This window comes from Carcharhinus amblyrhynchos, chromosome 13 (genome assembly GCF_965287045.1).
Source record: "Carcharhinus amblyrhynchos chromosome 13, sCarAmb.v2.hapA, whole genome shotgun sequence".
NCBI lineage: Eukaryota > Metazoa > Chordata > Chondrichthyes > Carcharhiniformes > Carcharhinidae > Carcharhinus > Carcharhinus amblyrhynchos.
This window is the reverse complement of record NC_137336.1, coordinates 60968971-60987651: the sequence shown is the minus strand read 5'-3', so window position 1 is coordinate 60987651 and position 18681 is coordinate 60968971. Positions and strand designations below refer to the sequence as shown.

Sequence of the window (18681 nt, the reverse complement as noted above, 5' to 3'; positions counted from 1 at the left end):
TATTATGTGAATGGATCATTGGTGGTGGCAGGACAGGTGGAGAGGAGCAATTAATAAAACACACAGTATCCTGAGCTTTATTAATATAGAGCCCAAAAGCAAGAAGTTATGCTGAACTGTTACAAGACACTAGATAGACATCAGTTGAAATATTGTGTAAAATTCTGAGTGTCACATTATAGGAAGGATGTGAATGCATTGGACTGAGTGCAGAGAAGTTTACAAGAATAGTTCCGGGAATGAGAAACTTCAGTTGTGAAGACAGATGGGAGATGTTAGAACTGTTGTCCTTGAGGAGAAGAAGGCTAAGAGGAGATTTGGTGAAGATGTTCTAAATCATAAGGGCACTGGGCAGAATAGATAGGGAAAAAGTGTTCCCGTTCATAAAAAGATCAAGAACGAGAGGATACAAATTTAAAAGTGATTTACAAAAAAAGCAAATGTGATCAGTGAGTGCTTCGGGTCTGGAATTCTCTGCCTGGAAATGAGGAGGAGACAGGTCCAACTGAGGCATTCAAAAGGACAGTAGATGATTACTTGAATAGAAAAATGTGCAGGAATACAGGGAAAAGGCAGCGGAATGGCCTAAGTTATAAAGCTCACTTGGAAATCTGACACAAATGTAATTGGCGAAATGACCTCCTGAATCTGCGCTGTAACTATTTTATAATTCTGAAATATGGATGTGCATGGATGCACACTAACTGCGCATTTTTGGTATGAGAACTCTTAAAATTCCTGAAACCATCTCCATGAAAAGAGGAGATGTACAGAGCTAGAAACATGCAATCAGTGAAAGTTTTATAATTTGAAACTGCCCAGAGCACCATCATAATGCAGATAGGGTCCTCATTTTTGTCTGATGGCTCCTGACGATGGAATAAGGGCTTTACTGTAATTTTAATTTAGACTTGAACACAGAAATCATTGCAGTCATCCAAATTGATTAGGAGAAGATCAGCCCCTGGAGATGAAGAATATTACCTCTCCAGATCTCCTAGAATGAACTAGCCCTTTGAGAGGATGAGATTTCAGAAAGAGGGTCAGACCACCGAGACAGATGAGGTCAACTCACATTTTCCAGCCCGGGACCAGTTCAGTGAAAACCTTGCTCTCCAGCAGGGTCAACCCTGCCTGCTATTCCCCCCTGACAATGTCAGCCAACCCCAGCCCCCCCTCCACAGCCCCCCAGCCCCCCTCCACCCCCACCCCAGACCCCCTCCACCCCTCTCCCCCTCCTCCAGCCCCCCGCCCCCCTCCTCCAGCCCCCCCGCCCCCCCACCCCCCTCCTCCAGCCCCCCCACACCCCTCCCGCCCCCGCCCCCCCTCCTCCAGCCCCCCCACACCCCTCCCGTCCCCGCCCCCACCCCCCTCCTCCACCTCTGCCCCCTCTCCCCTCCACCACTCCCCCGCTCCTCCACCGCCCCCCCCCCCCCCCACCCACCCCACACACCTGAAAGGCTCAAACCTGAACAGGATGAACCCATCCTCAAAGAGGGTCTGCAATCCCTCCCCACAGTGTTACCCCATTTCCACCCCTCAGTCAGGGAGAGGGAAAGCTGTCAGAGGGGATCTGGCCCTGAGAGAGGCTGGAAGAACATGAATTTTCCTTCCCTATGGATCCAGGAGAAGCTGGATTGTGTCTAGTCCCAGACACAGAAGGAAAGTTTAAGTCTCTCCTTTCATAGCCTTTCCTCTTCCCAAACACAAGCTGCCCGTAAGCTTCTTCTTGAGTATATCTTGCACCTATAGGCATAATCTATATATTTTCCACTGTTGTCCACAACTTGAATGGGTGGGTAGCAGTGCAACAGAATGTAAATGTGGCCCAGGAGATAACTGAGCTGGCTCCCATTTCTGTACTGAATTTCTTATCACGCACCTGACCAAGGCATATCTGGGGCAAATATCACTGCACATCTGGTAGCTTTTTGAAAAGTTGGAATCCACCAACTGGTTTCAATAACTCTAAACAAACCTAAGCAGAAGCTAATGGGGATAATCTTGTAAAAGTTAAGTTTCATTTTACATAAGGGCTCGGGAGAAACAGAAGTCTGCCACACTCAAGAATTACCATTTCTGCATTTTCTCTGGTGAGTGCTTTGAGTTTCTCCTCCATGCGTTGCAAAGACTGAGTTAAATCGTCGTTTCTCTTGCACAGGCACTTGTTCTTCTCCAGCAGAGGTTTATATTGCTTCTCGGCTTCTCGAATTCGCTTCAGCTGGAAACACAAGTTCAAATTTAATTTTATTTGACCTTATGTCTCCTTACCAATATGTCACAGAACTGTTTGGTGTCCTCGGGCCTTACACAATTCTCACTGTTGCATCGTGTCAACTAATAAACCCCTTGGGTCCATTCAGTCAATAATAATATGTTATAAAGATTGTTCAAATTCAGCCAATATACTGTAATTCAATTTAAAATCCAAGAACAACACAGGAAGTAACTGAATTATATTCGGGCTTGTACTTAAAGCTGAACAGAACATTGTGCTCAAATGAGGTATTGCTTATAGGGCCCACTTCATGGTTGAAACTTTGAGGGCATTTCTTTTTAAACTGCGGTGAAAATGGTCAAACATCACCATTGAGCCGACCATAAACTTAAATCACCTCATGGAGCCATGTGGGAATGGTGAGAAAATTCAGAATTAATATGACCATGTTTTCCCTGAAAGTTAAGAGTTAGTGTGGTCTCATGCACACATTTCAGGTGGTTTAGTCAGGAATAACCTGGGGCTGATTGCCTCGACCACCCAACCAATTTTTCCTTCATGAAACCACGCTGACTCTGCTTGATCAGATTCTGACTTTCCAAATGCCCTGCACTTCTCTCCTTAATGACAGATTCTAATATTTTTTCCAATAACTGAAGTTAGACTAACTGGCCTGTCATTTCCGGCACCTTGCCTCCTTCCCTTTTTGAACAAGGGTATCATATTGGCAGTTTTTCAATCCTTTGACACAATTCCAGGATCCAAAGGTGTTTCAAAAATGACTACCAATGCATCCATAATCTCCATAACTACCTCCTTTAAGATCCTGGGGTGTGAACAATCAGGTCCAGGGGACTTGTCAGCCTTTAACTCCATTTGTTTGCCTAAAACTAATTCTCGGGCGATTGTGGCTGTATTTAATTCCTCTCCTGTATCTTTATATTATGTTTTGGGATAATTGTAGTATCCTCTTTTCTTTGACTTTTGTCTTCCTTTTAAAGTACTCAAAAAAGTCTTATTATATGTTTTATGTTTATTGCTAGCTTCCCCTCAGTTTATTTACTCCTTCCTGATTTTTTTTTAGTCTATCTTTGCTATATTCTTGATATATCCCACTCCCCTGGTCTGTCATTAATCTTACATGTTTCTGCTTTCAACTTAATACCCTCCTTAACTTCCTTGATTATCCATGGTAAGTTCTTCCTTCCTTTAGAATAGTAGAAACTGGAATCAGGAGTAGGCCATTCAGCCCTTCAAGCCTTTTCTGTTATTCATTTTGATCATAGTTGATAATTGAATTCAATATCCTGATCCCCACTTCCTCCCATATCCCTTGATCCCTTTAGCCCCAAAAGCTATGTCTAAATTCTTCTTGAAATCTGGCAGCATTTTGGCCTCAACGACACTTGTGGCAGTGACTTCCACACATTTACCACTCTCTGGGTGAAGAAATTTCTCCTCACCACAATTCTAAAAGGTTTATCCCTTATCCCCAAACTATGACCCCTCGTTCTGGACTCCCCCACCACTGGGAGCATTCTTTCTGAATCTTTCCTGTCTAACCGTGTTAGAATTTTATAAGTTTCTGTGAGATCCCCTCTCTCACTTCTTATCTCCAGCGAATATAATCCTAACCGATTTAGTCATGAGTCATCTCCTTGAATGTTTGCCGCCCTTCACTCCGCCACTGAGACAGATTGTCCCAGTGAAAACTGTGGAGGGGGGGTGTAGTGCTCCTTGCAACATTTTGAACTTCCTTGCCATGATTTTGTGATGGCCACAGTAGTGACTCCTCCTCTTCATCTCTCCCTCCCACCCAAACCCCCCACAATAGCAGGCAGCTGTGGCCAGTATAAATATTATTATTACAAGCTCTTCAAAGGCTATCAACTGGATGTGCTCTCTCTCTCTCTCTCTTTCTCTCTCACCTAAATACATCAATCACTCCCATCTCTGACTTCTCACGGCTGGAAGGATTTCTACTCAACTTCAAACCTGAGAAACTCACCACCTTAATTGGGCAGCGAACCCCACAATATCCACACACATTGCTGTCCCCCTTATCCACCCAACCCCCTGCTACCCAGACCGATTACCACCCCTGCCCCCCTCCCACCCACCAGAGATACATCTTACCCCCTCCCTCACCTCCTAACCCCCCCAGACAACGATCTGACCTCACTCACCCACTCCCCCTCCCAGACAATGATCTGGCCTCACTTATTTCACCCCCCCCCCCTCCAAAAGAATGGTCTGGCCTCACTCAGCTCTCACCACCACCTCCCCACCCACCCTGGCCAAAGGAACATCTGACCCACCTCCTCCTCCTTCTCCACCAGACAACAATCAGCCCACTCGCCCCTACCACCAGGCAACGATCAGCCCTCCCCTCCCCTCCCCACCACCAGACAACAATCGGCCCTCCCCCCCACTTTCCACCAGGGATACATCTGACTCACCTCCTCCTCCTCCCCTCCAGCCAGGCAATGATCTGGCCTCACTCCCCTCCTCCCCCCCCCCCCCTCACAACCAGAGAATGCTTTGACCCGCCTCTCTCCTTCCCCCTACCACAGATCTGAGTCAGAGAGCCGTTGGAAGCTCTGAACGCATTCTTCAGCAGCAGGAGTGCTCAATTCAAACTTTTATTCAGTAGGTTCATTACAGGTGGTTTCAGATTGGCAAACGCGGTGGTAAAGGGGGAAATGCTGATAAAGTCAGGCTGGGCAGACAGTTCATTAATTCAATTTAAATGCATGCCATTTTTGGGCACGAAGCTGATTGCCACCATTCCTGGGTTTTGGTAAAGTGGCTATCTGCATGGACTCGGGTGCGGGTCACGTTAATGGCCTCACAGCCGACCTTACCACATTTTTGTGCCCAAAAACAGGTGAGAGGCAATGGTAAAATCAGGCCCAATGTGACCTGGAAATTGATGCACAACACTGGGGTCCTGACCCCAGAACAAAATCCGCAGTCCACAATTTCTTCCAGTGATTAAGTTTTCATGCGAGTCCCTCTACCCATTTCAAATTTTATCTCTAATCTTTGACTGAAAACCTCCATCAGAAACTCAATAAGCTAACCAAGCACTTGATCACATTTTCAACAAGGAAAATTATCACAAACTTGTGCCACTAGTACATGAATTACTGATCTCACTGAGTCTCATCTAGGAGTTAAAATAAGAAACAACCTTGCAAATTAGCTAAAGGCAAAGGAAAGACCTGGGCAGACTGGGAGTATGAGGCCACAAGATAGCTTCCCTGGAGTCGGGTGGGTCTGGTGCAAATCTGAGGATGGTTTAAATCTGCTTCCTCTAATAAACGACTATTTGAAATGGAGGTGACCAGTCATATTGAACTGGTCAAATGAGTTCACAGAGGGCAGAGACCTGATTGATGCTCCCATGTCAGTAAGAAAAATGACATCCTGCACAGATGGCATATTCCAGTGAGGTTATCTGAAGAAGATGAACACCAGATAATAACTTTTATCCATTAATGAATGAGGTGTTGGAGAAATGTTATTTTATGACCGGCACCAAGAGAACCACTTATCCTTAGAGTATCTGAGCCATTCAGATCTGCCAGGTCTCAGGCTCAGTTTCTAGTTTCTACACAGTCAGCTGTTTTCTGATAGGCTGTAACTGGCCTAAGCACCTGCTGAAGTAGAGATGGGTGATAACATAAGGTAGGATTCTCATTCCTAATGACCATCATGTAATTTAAACTAACAGTTCAGTGCAGTGTGGGAGGATTATCAGGTATGCTGACCTTTGGATGAGATGTACAATGTCTGTCACAGGAGCAAAACAGACTGGGACGTTCCTCATGATGGAATAACTTGCTGAAGCCCAGTGATGAATTTGACTCCAGGGCAGATTTTGCTGCTGGGGGAGGGTTGAATGCGATTTGTCGCTTACCAATAACTACATCACTTACCAATTCATTCCTTTCATCTACCAGCAATGTATTTCTATCTTCGAGTTTCCGAATTGTTGAATTGAGGTCTGCAATCTTACGCTGGTTTCTCCGGAGATCCTGCGTGCGAGAACGTAATACAATAATAACATTGTGCAGTGCTGTGGAGATGCTGATGTTGGACTGGGATGGGCACTGTAAGAAGTCTCACAACACCAGGTTAAAGTTCAACAGGTTTCTTTGGAATCATGAGCTTTCAGGGAACTCTTCCTTCATCAGGTGAGGGGAGAGGTAGGTTCACAAACACAGCATATATTTCCACATACCAATCTGTAATTATCTTGCGGTTGTGTCTTTGCCTATATATGCCGCATTTGTGAACCTACCTCTCCACTCACCTGATGAAAGAGCAGTTCTCCGAAAGCTCATGCTTTCAAAGAAACCTGTTGGACTTTAACCAGGTGTTGTGAGACTTCTTATTGTGCAATGCAGTTAGGCAGAGACTGCAGCTCAGGCAACGCTGATAAGAACAACCTCTCCTCATTCAAAGCTGGTTACTGTTTGTTCAATTCATCTCAATCAAGGAACTAAACATGGAAAACAAAACATTAAATGTCAAAAAATGAAAGCAAGTAGTTTTCTCAATGTTATCCACACTCTATACGATTAAGCAAATGATGTATTTAATTTCTAATTGATATGCTCTAAACATTACAAATTCTGGGTTACTCTCAAAGTACCACCACTAGGAGCAGCCAGCAGACTGCAATAGACTTCTGATTCTCTCATTTCTATCTTATGCATGTACTTGGACAGACAACTTGTGCTCATATAAAAGCAAATGAAAAAAATACAAGGGGTGGCACAGTGACAAGCACTGCTGATTCACTGCTCCAGTAACCCTGCATCCATTCCCAGCTTGGGTCACTGTCTGTGCAGAATCTACATGTTCTCCCAGTGTTTGCATGGGTTTCCTCCAGGTGCTCAGGTTTCCTCCCACAGTCCAAACAATGTGCTAGTTATGCTTAATTCTTCATCAGTGTACCCGAACAAGCGCCAGAGTGTGGCAACTAGGGGATTTTCACAGTAACTTCATTGCAGCCTACTTGTGCAACTAACCTTTAAATTTTAAAAATTCATTTTTGGTGATGTTGATTGAAATAGAATTGCAGCTCAGGACACAGGAAGGACCCCTTGCGTTTCTTTGAATAGTGCTGTAGGAAATGTACATCTACCTAAGTAGGCAAGTAGGATTGCATTTTAAAATTGAGATGTGCTAAACATGGAATAATTGAATCTATGGGATGTCTGTATGAATCAGAGATTAAAACATTTTATTATCTGCATTTGCCAAAGAGGGAAAAGTCAAGCAGCCACATAATGGAATTAATCTTTGTGGTGAGTGTCCCTTTAAGGGTCCATCTGCAGAGTATGAGTCAACTCCTGGGAACTAATTAGGGATCAGCGTGTGGAGTTGCTCTGTGAGCTCAGGTTTCTGTTCCAGAACTTTCCCAGCGAGCTGACTGGCAGCCATGAGTTTGCAAGCCTCTGTATTATAGTTATATGTAAATAAACATTGCAGTTGTTATTTACCTAACCTGTGAACTGGAATTATTACAACCATGTAGTGCAAACACTAAACTTTGCTGTAGTGAATACTGGTGTCACCAGATAGGATTTTATGATTTTTTTCAATGTAAAGTTGAGGGAACTATAAATGAAATGTCAGTCTCCAGCAATAACCTGTTAACACAATGTCAAGAACTAATGTTGCATCTTCATATATTGCAGGAGTATATTGGCTGGTTTCTGTATTAAATCTTTCAATCAATTAGATATTTGTTTTACCTGGGTCAAAAAGAAACAAATTTTTGAAAGTAAATCCTTTAGAAATAAACATTATTGGGCATCCCAATACTTGATACACATTTAGTTCTGGTTCAAGAAGGAATTTGCATGAATTTAGTACCTTTTAAATCCACAAGCAAATTACAACTCATGGGTTTCTCTCAAAGTACCACCACAGGAGCAATCATCAGACTGCAATAGACTTTTCCAATTCTCTCATTCCTATCTTATGCATGTACTTGGACAGGTAACTTGTGCCAACAAACAGCAGATGAATAAAAGATTTCACAATACATTTCTGGGGGTGTTGATTGAGGGAGGATTGCAGGTTAGGACACAAAAAGAATTTCCTTGCATTTCTTCGAACGGTGTTGTGCGAAATTTACATCTACCTAAGCAAATGGGGTTGTATTTTAAAATCAAAAATTTTACATCAAGGCAGTTCTCTTTCCATGCGACAATGATCTGTCAGTCCTGATTATGGGTTTAGTTCCACAACTGATGACTCAGTGATAATAGTAGTATAAACAGAATTAAAGGAAATCTGTGTAAAATAAATCCTGATACTCCGTGCCCACTCTGTTCTACAATTACAAAGAGTTAGGTTTTCCCCATTTCACAATTTAAGCACACAATCTAGATTCCAACGAAGCAGCGTGGGAGGGCTACGTTGCTGAGAATGGAGTTGTTTGAGTAAAGAATACCTATGTCCCATGTCAAGTGGACATTAAAGATTTCCTTGTATTGATCACAAGAGGAGATTCTGCATTATCCTGGCTAACATTCCAACCTCTCCCAATGCTATCAAAAACAGATCAACTCGTGGATTTCCTGTTGAGTGCTCTCTTTGTCGTGGTCCCTCAAAATCGAGGATGACGCCCTTCAGGCTTGGTTAGTCTTTAGCTGACTGAGGAGCCCAATTGTGGATCCACAAGTTCTTCCACAGTGGGGGCATGTTGTTGCATGACTTGTGGAATTCGAAGCCTCGGGTTGAATTTCTTCTCTTTCCTCTGTCATTGCCATTCTGTCAAATTGCTAAGCCTCAAAGCAGCTTACATCTTGATGGACCAAGTGGAACCAATCCAAGCAGGTAACAGTCTTCTCCTCCCAGTCAATAGTATTACTGCCAATATGCTTTAGAGCATCCTTGAGCATTTCCTTATACTTTTTCCTTTGGCCACCTTTAGAGCGTTGGCCAACAGACCTGTCAATTACACAATGGCTTTTGCATGCATGCATTTGAGACTGCACTTTAAAAGCTTTCACAGTGAACAAAACATTGAGAAGGCATTATATAAACACAAGCTTTTCTTTCTTAAGTTATTTCTTACGTAACGCCTTTGAAGTGTATGTGCTGCTTACCGGACTGCCTGGACGATCCGTGCCTGGGATCTCCCGCTTTGGGCTGCTCACCCCCATGTTGCATTCTGCCTCCTTCACCAGAAACAGTTGCTCATCGAGAGCCTCTTTCTGGAGTTGAAGCTTCTGGGTGTAACCTGTTTGCACCTCTAACTCCTTTTCCAGGGAAAAGATTGTTCGATCTTTAGATTTAATCTCATCCATCTTGAAACACAAAGCAAAGCAAACAAGTGGTAAATACCAATGTGAGTGGCAAAATCTCCCTCCGACCTTCTCTCCATCACCATTAATTCTGCAATGCTAACTTGCTTCAACAAGTTAAGACAACACAATTTTTTCTAGGATTTAATTGCAAACAAACTATCAAAGTTACATTTAATTCAATGGCAGAGTCAACTTTTATTTTGTTTGTTCTTTCTAGATTTTCCTTGGTAGAAAACACCAATCTATTTCCATTATCAGAGTGCAGTTTTGTCTCTCAGTACTTATGAGAGGAATGATCAGCACATTTGGATTGTCAATATGATTGCATTTTCTGGGATAATGCTTTTCTTGACACTCGATAATTCATCCACAGATGCTAGGGTTTGGAAAGCTGGTAGCACATGCAGGGTCCTGTAAGTTGCCTGATGTGGATCAATAGTAAGGATCTTCTGTTACTGCCTGGCCACAATCTAATCTACAGGTCTGCTCTTTGGGAGATATCTGGCACTTGGAGCTGTCCAAGAAAAGGTCTGGTCCCTCTTAACTTTCAGTCAGAGTGTGGACCATCTTCATTCTGATTGACATATGGAATGATGCTCCCCATTATAAGAGAGTAACGCTTACTTTTAAGGAACGAGCAGGTCTACCAGGCGACAATCGAACAAGGGAACTACTTCAGAATAATAACATCAAGCCAAAGTCTTTCCAAGAGTAACCCATAAGGAAATGTGGGAGTTGTGTATTTTCTGTGAAGTTTACTACATTGGCACATTTCTAATTGAAAAAAAATCATTCCACCGTTAGCAATTTCACTTAAGAATAAATTGGGTAGCAGTAAATTCAGATGGGTTTCAGACATAGTTCATTCACTTGAATCAAGGCTAAACTTCAGAAAATGAAATGTTCTGCTTGCTTTGGCATGAGTCTGAAGTACAGTAAGTTTGGGGTATATCAAATAGGTGTAAAACAGGGGCAAAAATGTTTAACATTTGCCAAAAATTGGCAATCAGAAACCCTGTGAATTGTTGGCTCCAGAATGAAAATGCCACATTGGCTTAGCAGCGGTTGCTTTTCTTTCAATTCAGCATTCTATACTTCCTGAGCATGATGTGATCTCTTCTACATCTACCAAGCATATACTGGGTCATCACTTTGCTTCCATTCAGTCTGCAGGCATGACCCTGAGCTTCTAGTCGCCTGTCTCCAACTCTCTCTCATTCTAGCCTTTCCATTCTTGGCCTGCTGCAATGTCCCATTGGCGCTCAATGCAAACTCGAGGAGCATCTCATCTTTGGACTGGGAAATTTACACCCTGCAGAATTCAATGCTGAGCCCAACAATTTTGGATTGTAGCCTCTGAACATGCAAACCTTCTTATATTTGAATGTTCAAATTAGAAGCAAGAGTAGGCCATTTGGCCTCTTAAGCTTTCTCTGCCATTTGATAAGATCATGGTCCATCTGATTGTGGCCTCTACTTACTTGCCTACCCATTATACCTATTGACTCCCTGTCAGCCAAGAATTTATTGAACTTAGTCTCAAAAATATTCAATGACCCAGCCTCCACTGCTCCTTGCGGAAGAGAATTGCACACATTAACAACCCTCAGAGAAAAGATTTCTCATTTCATCTTAAGTGGGAGATCCCTTATTTTTAAATTGTGTCCAACCTCTCCCAGAAGGGGAAACATCCACCTTGTCAAATTCCCTCAGATGTTACATGTTTCAATAAGATTATCTCTTATTCTTCTAAACTTCAGTGAATACAGGCCTAACTTGTCCAACCTGCCTTCATAAGACAACCCCTTCATCCCAGGAATTAGTTGGGTGAACCTTGTCTCTACTACTTCTGTAATTATATCCTTTCTTAAATAAGGAAACCAAAACTATACTCTGGATATGGACACACTAACACCCTGCACCACTGTAGCAGAACTTTCTTATTTTTAATTATAAATAATAATAAATAAATTATTTTTTATAAATAATTGAGGCCCCTGTGCTATTCCGATGGCTACATCTTGCCAACTCAAAAATCAATAATAGGAGCAGGAGTAGGCCATTCAGCCCATCAAGCCTGCTCCACTATTCAACATGATCATGGCCGATTATTCACTTCAATGTATCTTTTCCATATTATCTCCATATCCCTTCATGCCATTGGCATTTATAAATCTGTCATTCTCTGCTTTAAACACATTCAATGGCTGGGCAGAGAATTCCAAAGATTCACAACCCTCTGAGTAAAAACTTGTTCTATTCATCTCAGTCCTAAGTGCTTCCCTCTTGTTATGTCCCTTGATTCTAGACTCCCCAAGCAATGGAAGTATCTTGCCTGCATTTACCCTGTCTATCCATAGAGATTAGCTCTCATTTCTTGAAATGTAGGGAATACAGGCCCGGTTTCCCTAATCTGTTTTCACGGGGTAATCCTGGCATCACCTGAACATGTCTGGTGAACCTCTGTTACAATTCCTCTACGACAATACTAATACCCTTCTCAATGTAAGTGACCAAAAATGAACTCAGTACTCAATTGTAGCCTATACAAGGTACTGTACACTTGAAGCAAAACTTTGCTAATCCTGGACTCAAATCCTCTTGTGATAAAGGTCAACACACTATTAACATTCCTAATTATTTCTGCACCTGCATTTTAACCTTCAGTGGCTTATTGGCAGGGACACCCAGGTCCCTTTATCCATCTATACTTTCTAATCTCTCACCATTTAAGAAAACCCCTGCACAAATGTTCTTCTGGCCAAAGTGGATAACTTCACATTTTTCCACATTTCCCCATGCTGTCTGCCATGTTCTTACTCATGCATTAAGTCTGTCCAAATTTCCTTGAAGCCTCTTTGCTTCTTCCTCACAACACACAAACACACCTAGCTTTATATCATCTATGAACTTGGAGGTGTTACATTTAGCTCACACATTCAAGTCACTGGTATATTTTGTGAACAAATAAATGTCCCATTTATACATGCTCTTTTCCCTGTTAGCTAACCAATCCTCTGCCCATGCTAATATGTAACTCCCTGCGCTATGAATTCTTATTTTATATAGTAACCTTTGACGTGGCACCTTGTCAAATGCCTTTTAGTAACCTAAGTCCGCCACGTCAACAGGCTCCTCTTTATCGACAGTGCCTGTTACTTCCTGAAAGACCTCTAATAAACTTGTCAAACACAGTTCACCCTTTCACAAAACCGTGTTGACTACCTGAGTATATTGAATTCTTCTAAATGTCCTGCTATAAACTACTGAATAGATTATCACATTTTCCCTACGACAGATATTAGGCTAACTAGCTTGTATTTTTCTGCTTTCTGTCCACATTCTCTGCCCCACTTTAGTTTGTTCTGTTTAACTAGCTTGTTTTTTTTTGGTCCTCTCTTATTGCCAATAGCTTTGCAGGATCCTGCCATTCACATCTCCTCTGGACACACGTTTTCTTTGTTTACATGTCCCAGTCCCACCTAATTTGGCCTTGCATCATAAACCTTTATGTTATTTAATTTCTCCTGCCCTTCACACGATCTATCTTTTGCTCTTCTTACCACCACCCCTGACCATTCGCTTGCTCAAAGCCAAACACATTTCTAATTTTTCCACTGCTGACAAAGGGATATTGACCTGAAATGTTGGCCGGGATTCTCCCAGCTTGCTGCACTGCTCAAGTATTGCGTTGGGCTGGGAGACACAGCGGTGGCCATTTTGTAGAATTCATGCTGGGTGCCATGGCCTCAATGCGTCTCCCAGACTAAGTATTTTAGTGACATCAGTTCCATGCCAGAAATCAGTGCAGAGCTGATGATCATATTGAAATCCACACTTCAATAGGATTAGCGGGCCCAGGATGGTACTCTCTGCTAGCATCCCACCTCCCTGCCCCCATTCCCGCTCATCGGGAGTGGTTCCCTCCAGCTGCCTTTATGAGAACAGGCCCCTGATCTCACTAGAGCAACAAAGGCCATTGAGGCACCCCAGGGAGGTCAAGGGTAAGGTAGCGATGCGCCAAGGGCAGTGCCAGCCTGGCACCCCGCACTGCTTAAGGGGAAAACTGGCACTGCCCACTGGGCACCAGGCAATGCTAAGACACGGGCTTTTTGGGGGAAGAGCCAATGGGGGGACTATCATGGAGGGGGCCCCATAGCCACTCTGCAAGAGGATCATGGGAGAGGGTGTGAGGGAGTGAGAGCCATCTGAGTTCGCCATCGGGGTGGGGGGGTGTTGGGACTGTCACAGGTTGAAGGGAGGGGGGAGTCAGAAGACCAGTGATAAGGGGGTTGCAGGACTGGCCAACAATCAAGAAAGCCACCAATCGGGAGGTCGACAATTGTGGGGAGGGAGGCAGTGCGCATGCGCTGATCTCCACTCTGACAGGTCAGCACATGCGCAGTGGCCTGCTCAGCCCTATGCTGTCAGCCTCCTGGACAGAAATTGGACCCACCACGTACTTACCAGAGTGAATCCTGCTGAGGCACTCTGCAGTGTTCAGTGTCGGAGATTCACTGTGGTAAGTATGCAAAAAAAAAGGCTGGTAATACTCCTGTTTTCTCACATGTTGGGAACTTAGATTATTTTTGGGGGAATCCTGGCCATTAACACGGTTTCACTCTCCACATAGGCTGCCTGACCTGCTATTTTTTATTTCAGATTTACAGCATCTGAAGTCTTTGCTTTTCTAATTTTCAGGCCAAAACATGTCATTGGCACAGAAGTTCCGGGCTGCAACTGTTCATGTTGTGTAATTCACCTAGGTTACACATTAATGCTGTCTTGGAATAAAAAGTATTGAAATACATTACAAGGTCCATTAATCACCTCTCTCGCCCATTTAAAGCTCTAAATAAGTGTTTATCCAGTTTTGCCGTTAGTCTCACAGAGGCTGCTATTCTGGTGGACTCTGGTGCCTTGCTTAAATTATCAATATTTATCTGTTAGCCCAGTCTTATAGCCTGTTGCATTGCTATGTGGAACATTGTAATCTTGCCAATGCCTGTCCTACTCAATGCCCCAACACAAAATGTCTAGTCAGCAGAAACAAAGGCTAAATTTCTTTTGACTGGCATAAAAACACTAAAGCAAATTATAATCCCTCCCACATTCACCATAAATGGGAAGGATCAAATCCAGAGTCTTCCACGTCTACAAGACTCAGCACTACATCCACTTAGGGTGGCACAATGGCACAGTGGTTAACACTGCTGACTCAGAGAGCCAAGGACCTTGGGTCACTCTCTGTGCAGAGTCTGCACGATCTTCCCCATGTTTGTGTGGATATCTTTCTGGTGCTCCAGTTTCCACCCACATTCCAAAATATGTACTGGTTGGGTGCAGTGGCTGTGCAAATTCTCCCTCAGTGTATCAGAGTGTGCCAACTAGGGGATTTTCACAGTAACTACATTGCGGTCTTGACATAAGCGTACTGTGACACCAATAAATAAACTTCAAAACTTACCCATCAAACAGAACATGGCTTTTTCCATACTTAAATATTCCAACTGGATTAATTTCTGATGACTGATTTAATTATTAAACTTTTTGACCCTGTTTATAAAGTGCATTTGTGCTAATAAAGGTGTGCCTAAATAGTGCTCTCTATGACTGGCTATTACTATGTAGGGTGTTGAACAGGTTAATAACATCTGTGTAAAATAAACAAATACAGCATATTATGATTTCCTACACACTGTCATGTCAACATTGCCAAATGGTATTTCTGCCCTTATAAACTAAGGTCATTATTCGACAAGTTGTCAATCTCTAAGGAAAACCAAGACATAAATAAATTATGTCCCAGGCCTGGTCTCTGAGCCATGATGAAATAGTGGAGGATAATAGAGTAAACACATGCGGCACTGTCATCCATTACTTTCCTTGAAGACCAAAAGCAACACAAGCAATAATGCTAAAGGCGAGATTAGTCATAGCACATTCAAACAACAGTTATACTTCTGTATGTTTTGCCACACTGATAAACAGTAGGGATAGTCAGGGCCTGCTGGAAAATCACAAAGACCCCAGATTATTTTATTCCAGTCAGTTCTGGAAGGAAGTGAATGTGTGCATCTTCTCACCCTCAACAAAAGCGCCTGTGTCTCGTACATGTTTTTGAAAAAATACACCACCAATGCTCTCAGGAATAGGAAGTAACTCATCACATTTTGTCTTGAGCCAATCATTTATGAGTGACACTGATGAAAAGAAACTCTCAAATCTGGTTGGAAGATGTTACCTTTATGAAAAACTGAAGCATAACTACCAACACAAAATGAAGGTCAACAGTTGCAAATGTTGACTACAGGGCAGCTGCAATGATCAACGGAGAGATTTGTTCCTACTGATGTTTTGAACAATGAGATTTTGTTCAATAATTTCTCTCAACTTTTGTTGTGGTATAACATTTAGCAGTTAAATATATTACTTATTCAAGACTGAGGACTGAATCCCACACAGATATCGGGACCCCACCCTCCTAAACACGGACATCGGGACACCTTCCCCCACCCTCACACAGACATCGGGACCTCACAGGGTGCCTAGTGGGCATTGCCAGGGTGCCAGACAGTGCCAGCTGGCATTGCCCCATGGGCACTGCCCAGCCCTGCCCCCGACCCAGGGGCTTCAATGGCCTCTGATCCTCTCCGGTGAGGCCATCATATTTGGTTTTCGTTGGTTGTACCTTGACCAGTGAGGTGATAAAAGTAAGTGAACCTAGATGATAGTATCCAGGGTTCTGTAATGACATTCAAATGATGTAACTAATATTTAAATTGGCTTCGCGCCAATTTCGCCACCAAAAGTGTGCCAGTATTTTCTGATGAGTGATTTAATTATTACAATTTTTGACCCAGCTTATAAAGTGCGTTTGTGCTAATAAAGTTGTGCCTAAATAGCGCTCTCTACGACTGGCTATTGCTATGCAGGGTGTTGAACAGGTTAATGACATCTATGTAAAATAAGCATATACAGCATATTATGTTTTCCTACACACTCTCATGTCAACATTGCCAATTGGTATTTCTGCCCTTATAAACTAAGGTCATTATTGGACAACTTGTCAATCTGTAAGAAAAACCAAGACGTAAATAAATTATGTCCCAGGCCTGGTCTCTGAGCCATGATGAAATAGTGGAAGATAATAGTGGAGGGGCAAAACCAGGCACAAATCTGGTTTTTTGTCTCCCGACTGATCTTACAATCTCGCCACGCCAAAAGTCAGATGGGAAAACTTATCAGAAACAAACATTTACCAGGCTCTTTTGTTTCTCTTTTAACCATGGGAAATCATTCGACTGATGAAAGATTTGACCAGATGACCACATTCTACCTTAAAAATAGCAAACCCATTGAAATAATAAAGGGACATTGGCAACAGTCAAAGTCATGAAATCAGTGATCCTCACCAGCCTTCGAACTTCCTTCTCACATTCCCACTTGATTTTGCCAATGGCCTCTTGATGAGACTGATGCTCACTCCTTAAGTTCCCAGCTTTTATTTTATCAGATTGAATCATATTGTTCAGTGACTCTTCCACCTGTTTCTTGGCTGACTTTAGTTCACTTATTTCCTGCAACAGTTTAAGGCGCTCAGAGTCAAAAGTTTTCCGTGCCTCATCCCGGGCCTCATTAAACAACGCTGTTCTTACTTTGTCACTGCTACCATCTCGCAGCGCATTCACAAGTGACTTCAATCGTTGGACCTCGTGGTCTTTGATTTTTATGGTACGAGCCAGCTCCTGGTCATGTTGCTTTATCAATGTCTCTCGGACAGACTGCAGTTCTTTCATTTTATCCTCATGCAGTTTGCTTTTCAAGTCTGTGATGGTTGCTGTGTGCTTGTGCTGCTCTTGCTCCCGTATACGCTTTACCTCTTGTACCTTTTCTCGTTCAAGCTTACTAACCTGAAAACACAATGACACACAAAAAAAATTAGAATGCTGAACGCTGGGAAATGAAATTGAAGAAAATAAATGAAGACTGACACTCCGGTCCAGTGCTGAGTGAGAGCTGCATTGCTGAAGGTGCCATTCTTCAGGTCAGACAAGACCCCTTCTGCCTAAGCGGGTGGATATAAAAGATTCAATGGCACTATTTCATGGTGGCACAGTGGTTAGCACTGCTGCCTCACTATGCCACGGTGACTGTGTGGAGGTTGCACGTGCGTGGGTTTCTTTTGGGTGCTCCGGTTTCCTCCCACAGTCTAAAGGTGTGCAGATTAGGTGGATTGGCCACGCTAAATTGTTGATTAGTGTCAGAGGGATTAGCAAGGTAAATATATGGGGTTACAGGGATAGGGCCTAGGTGGGAACATTCTCGGTGCTGGCTCAACGGGCCGAATGGCCTCCTTCTGTACTGTACCTGAAAAAAAAAAGACCAGGGAGTCATCCCATGTCCTGGCTAATATTTATCCCTCAAACAACATCACAAAAAAAGATGAGAGTCTCCAGCCTCCCAGCAGTGTGTTCCCCACTGATGTGAGATGGTGCATTGTGTGCAGGTAGCGACATTCTCTGGTCCCACTGTTGTAACCCCATGCTGGCAGAAAACCCACATGTGGGGGTGTGCTGGCAGTGGGACTGGAGAATCCACAGGCATGAATGACCAACCTAACTGGTCACGATCACATTACTATTTTCAGGAGATTGCTGCATGCAACCTGGTTGCTCTAGTTCCTACATTACAACAGTGAATACACCTTGAAAGTACTTCACTGGTCATCTAGTCGCTGTGAAAAAACATGTATAAACCATCTTTTTTCACAACCAGTCTTTTTTAAAATGAACAATCACACTAAAATTCATTATTTTAATTGCACAAATGATGAATTTCAATCATTTATTAGTGAATCAGATCAAAGGTTTGAAAAGAATTGAAAGTAAATTCAAGTTCCTTACTTTTCACTTGAGCATGAAAACAAAATAAAAGTAGTTCAGCTATAGTTTGGAAGAGTTAGTCAGTGGGCAAGTTGTAAATTAGATTGTTTGCCTTTAACTCTAGAAGGTTGGCTTGAAAGTGCCAGGAAGTTGTAAGGTGACTTAAAACTAGTGTTTACTATTGATTCTTGGAATGACTCTAAACATAGTATTATAGAACTATAGGATGGTTAGAGCACAAAAAGAG

At 42.9% G+C, this 18681-nt stretch overlaps 1 protein-coding gene across 1 annotated transcript in view; it reads right to left on the bottom strand.

The window, feature by feature from the left end:
• The window catches only part of LOC145351944 (janus kinase and microtubule-interacting protein 2-like), a 246928-nt gene that overhangs the window by 79265 nt on the left and 148982 nt on the right, over positions 1 to 18681 (bottom strand). Inside the window, 4 exon segments of the mRNA XM_080201752.1 lie at positions 2075 to 2221; positions 6160 to 6258; positions 9349 to 9549; positions 16965 to 17462. Coding sequence (XP_080057878.1) covers positions 2075 to 2221; positions 6160 to 6258; positions 9349 to 9549; positions 16965 to 17462 — 945 coding nt within the window.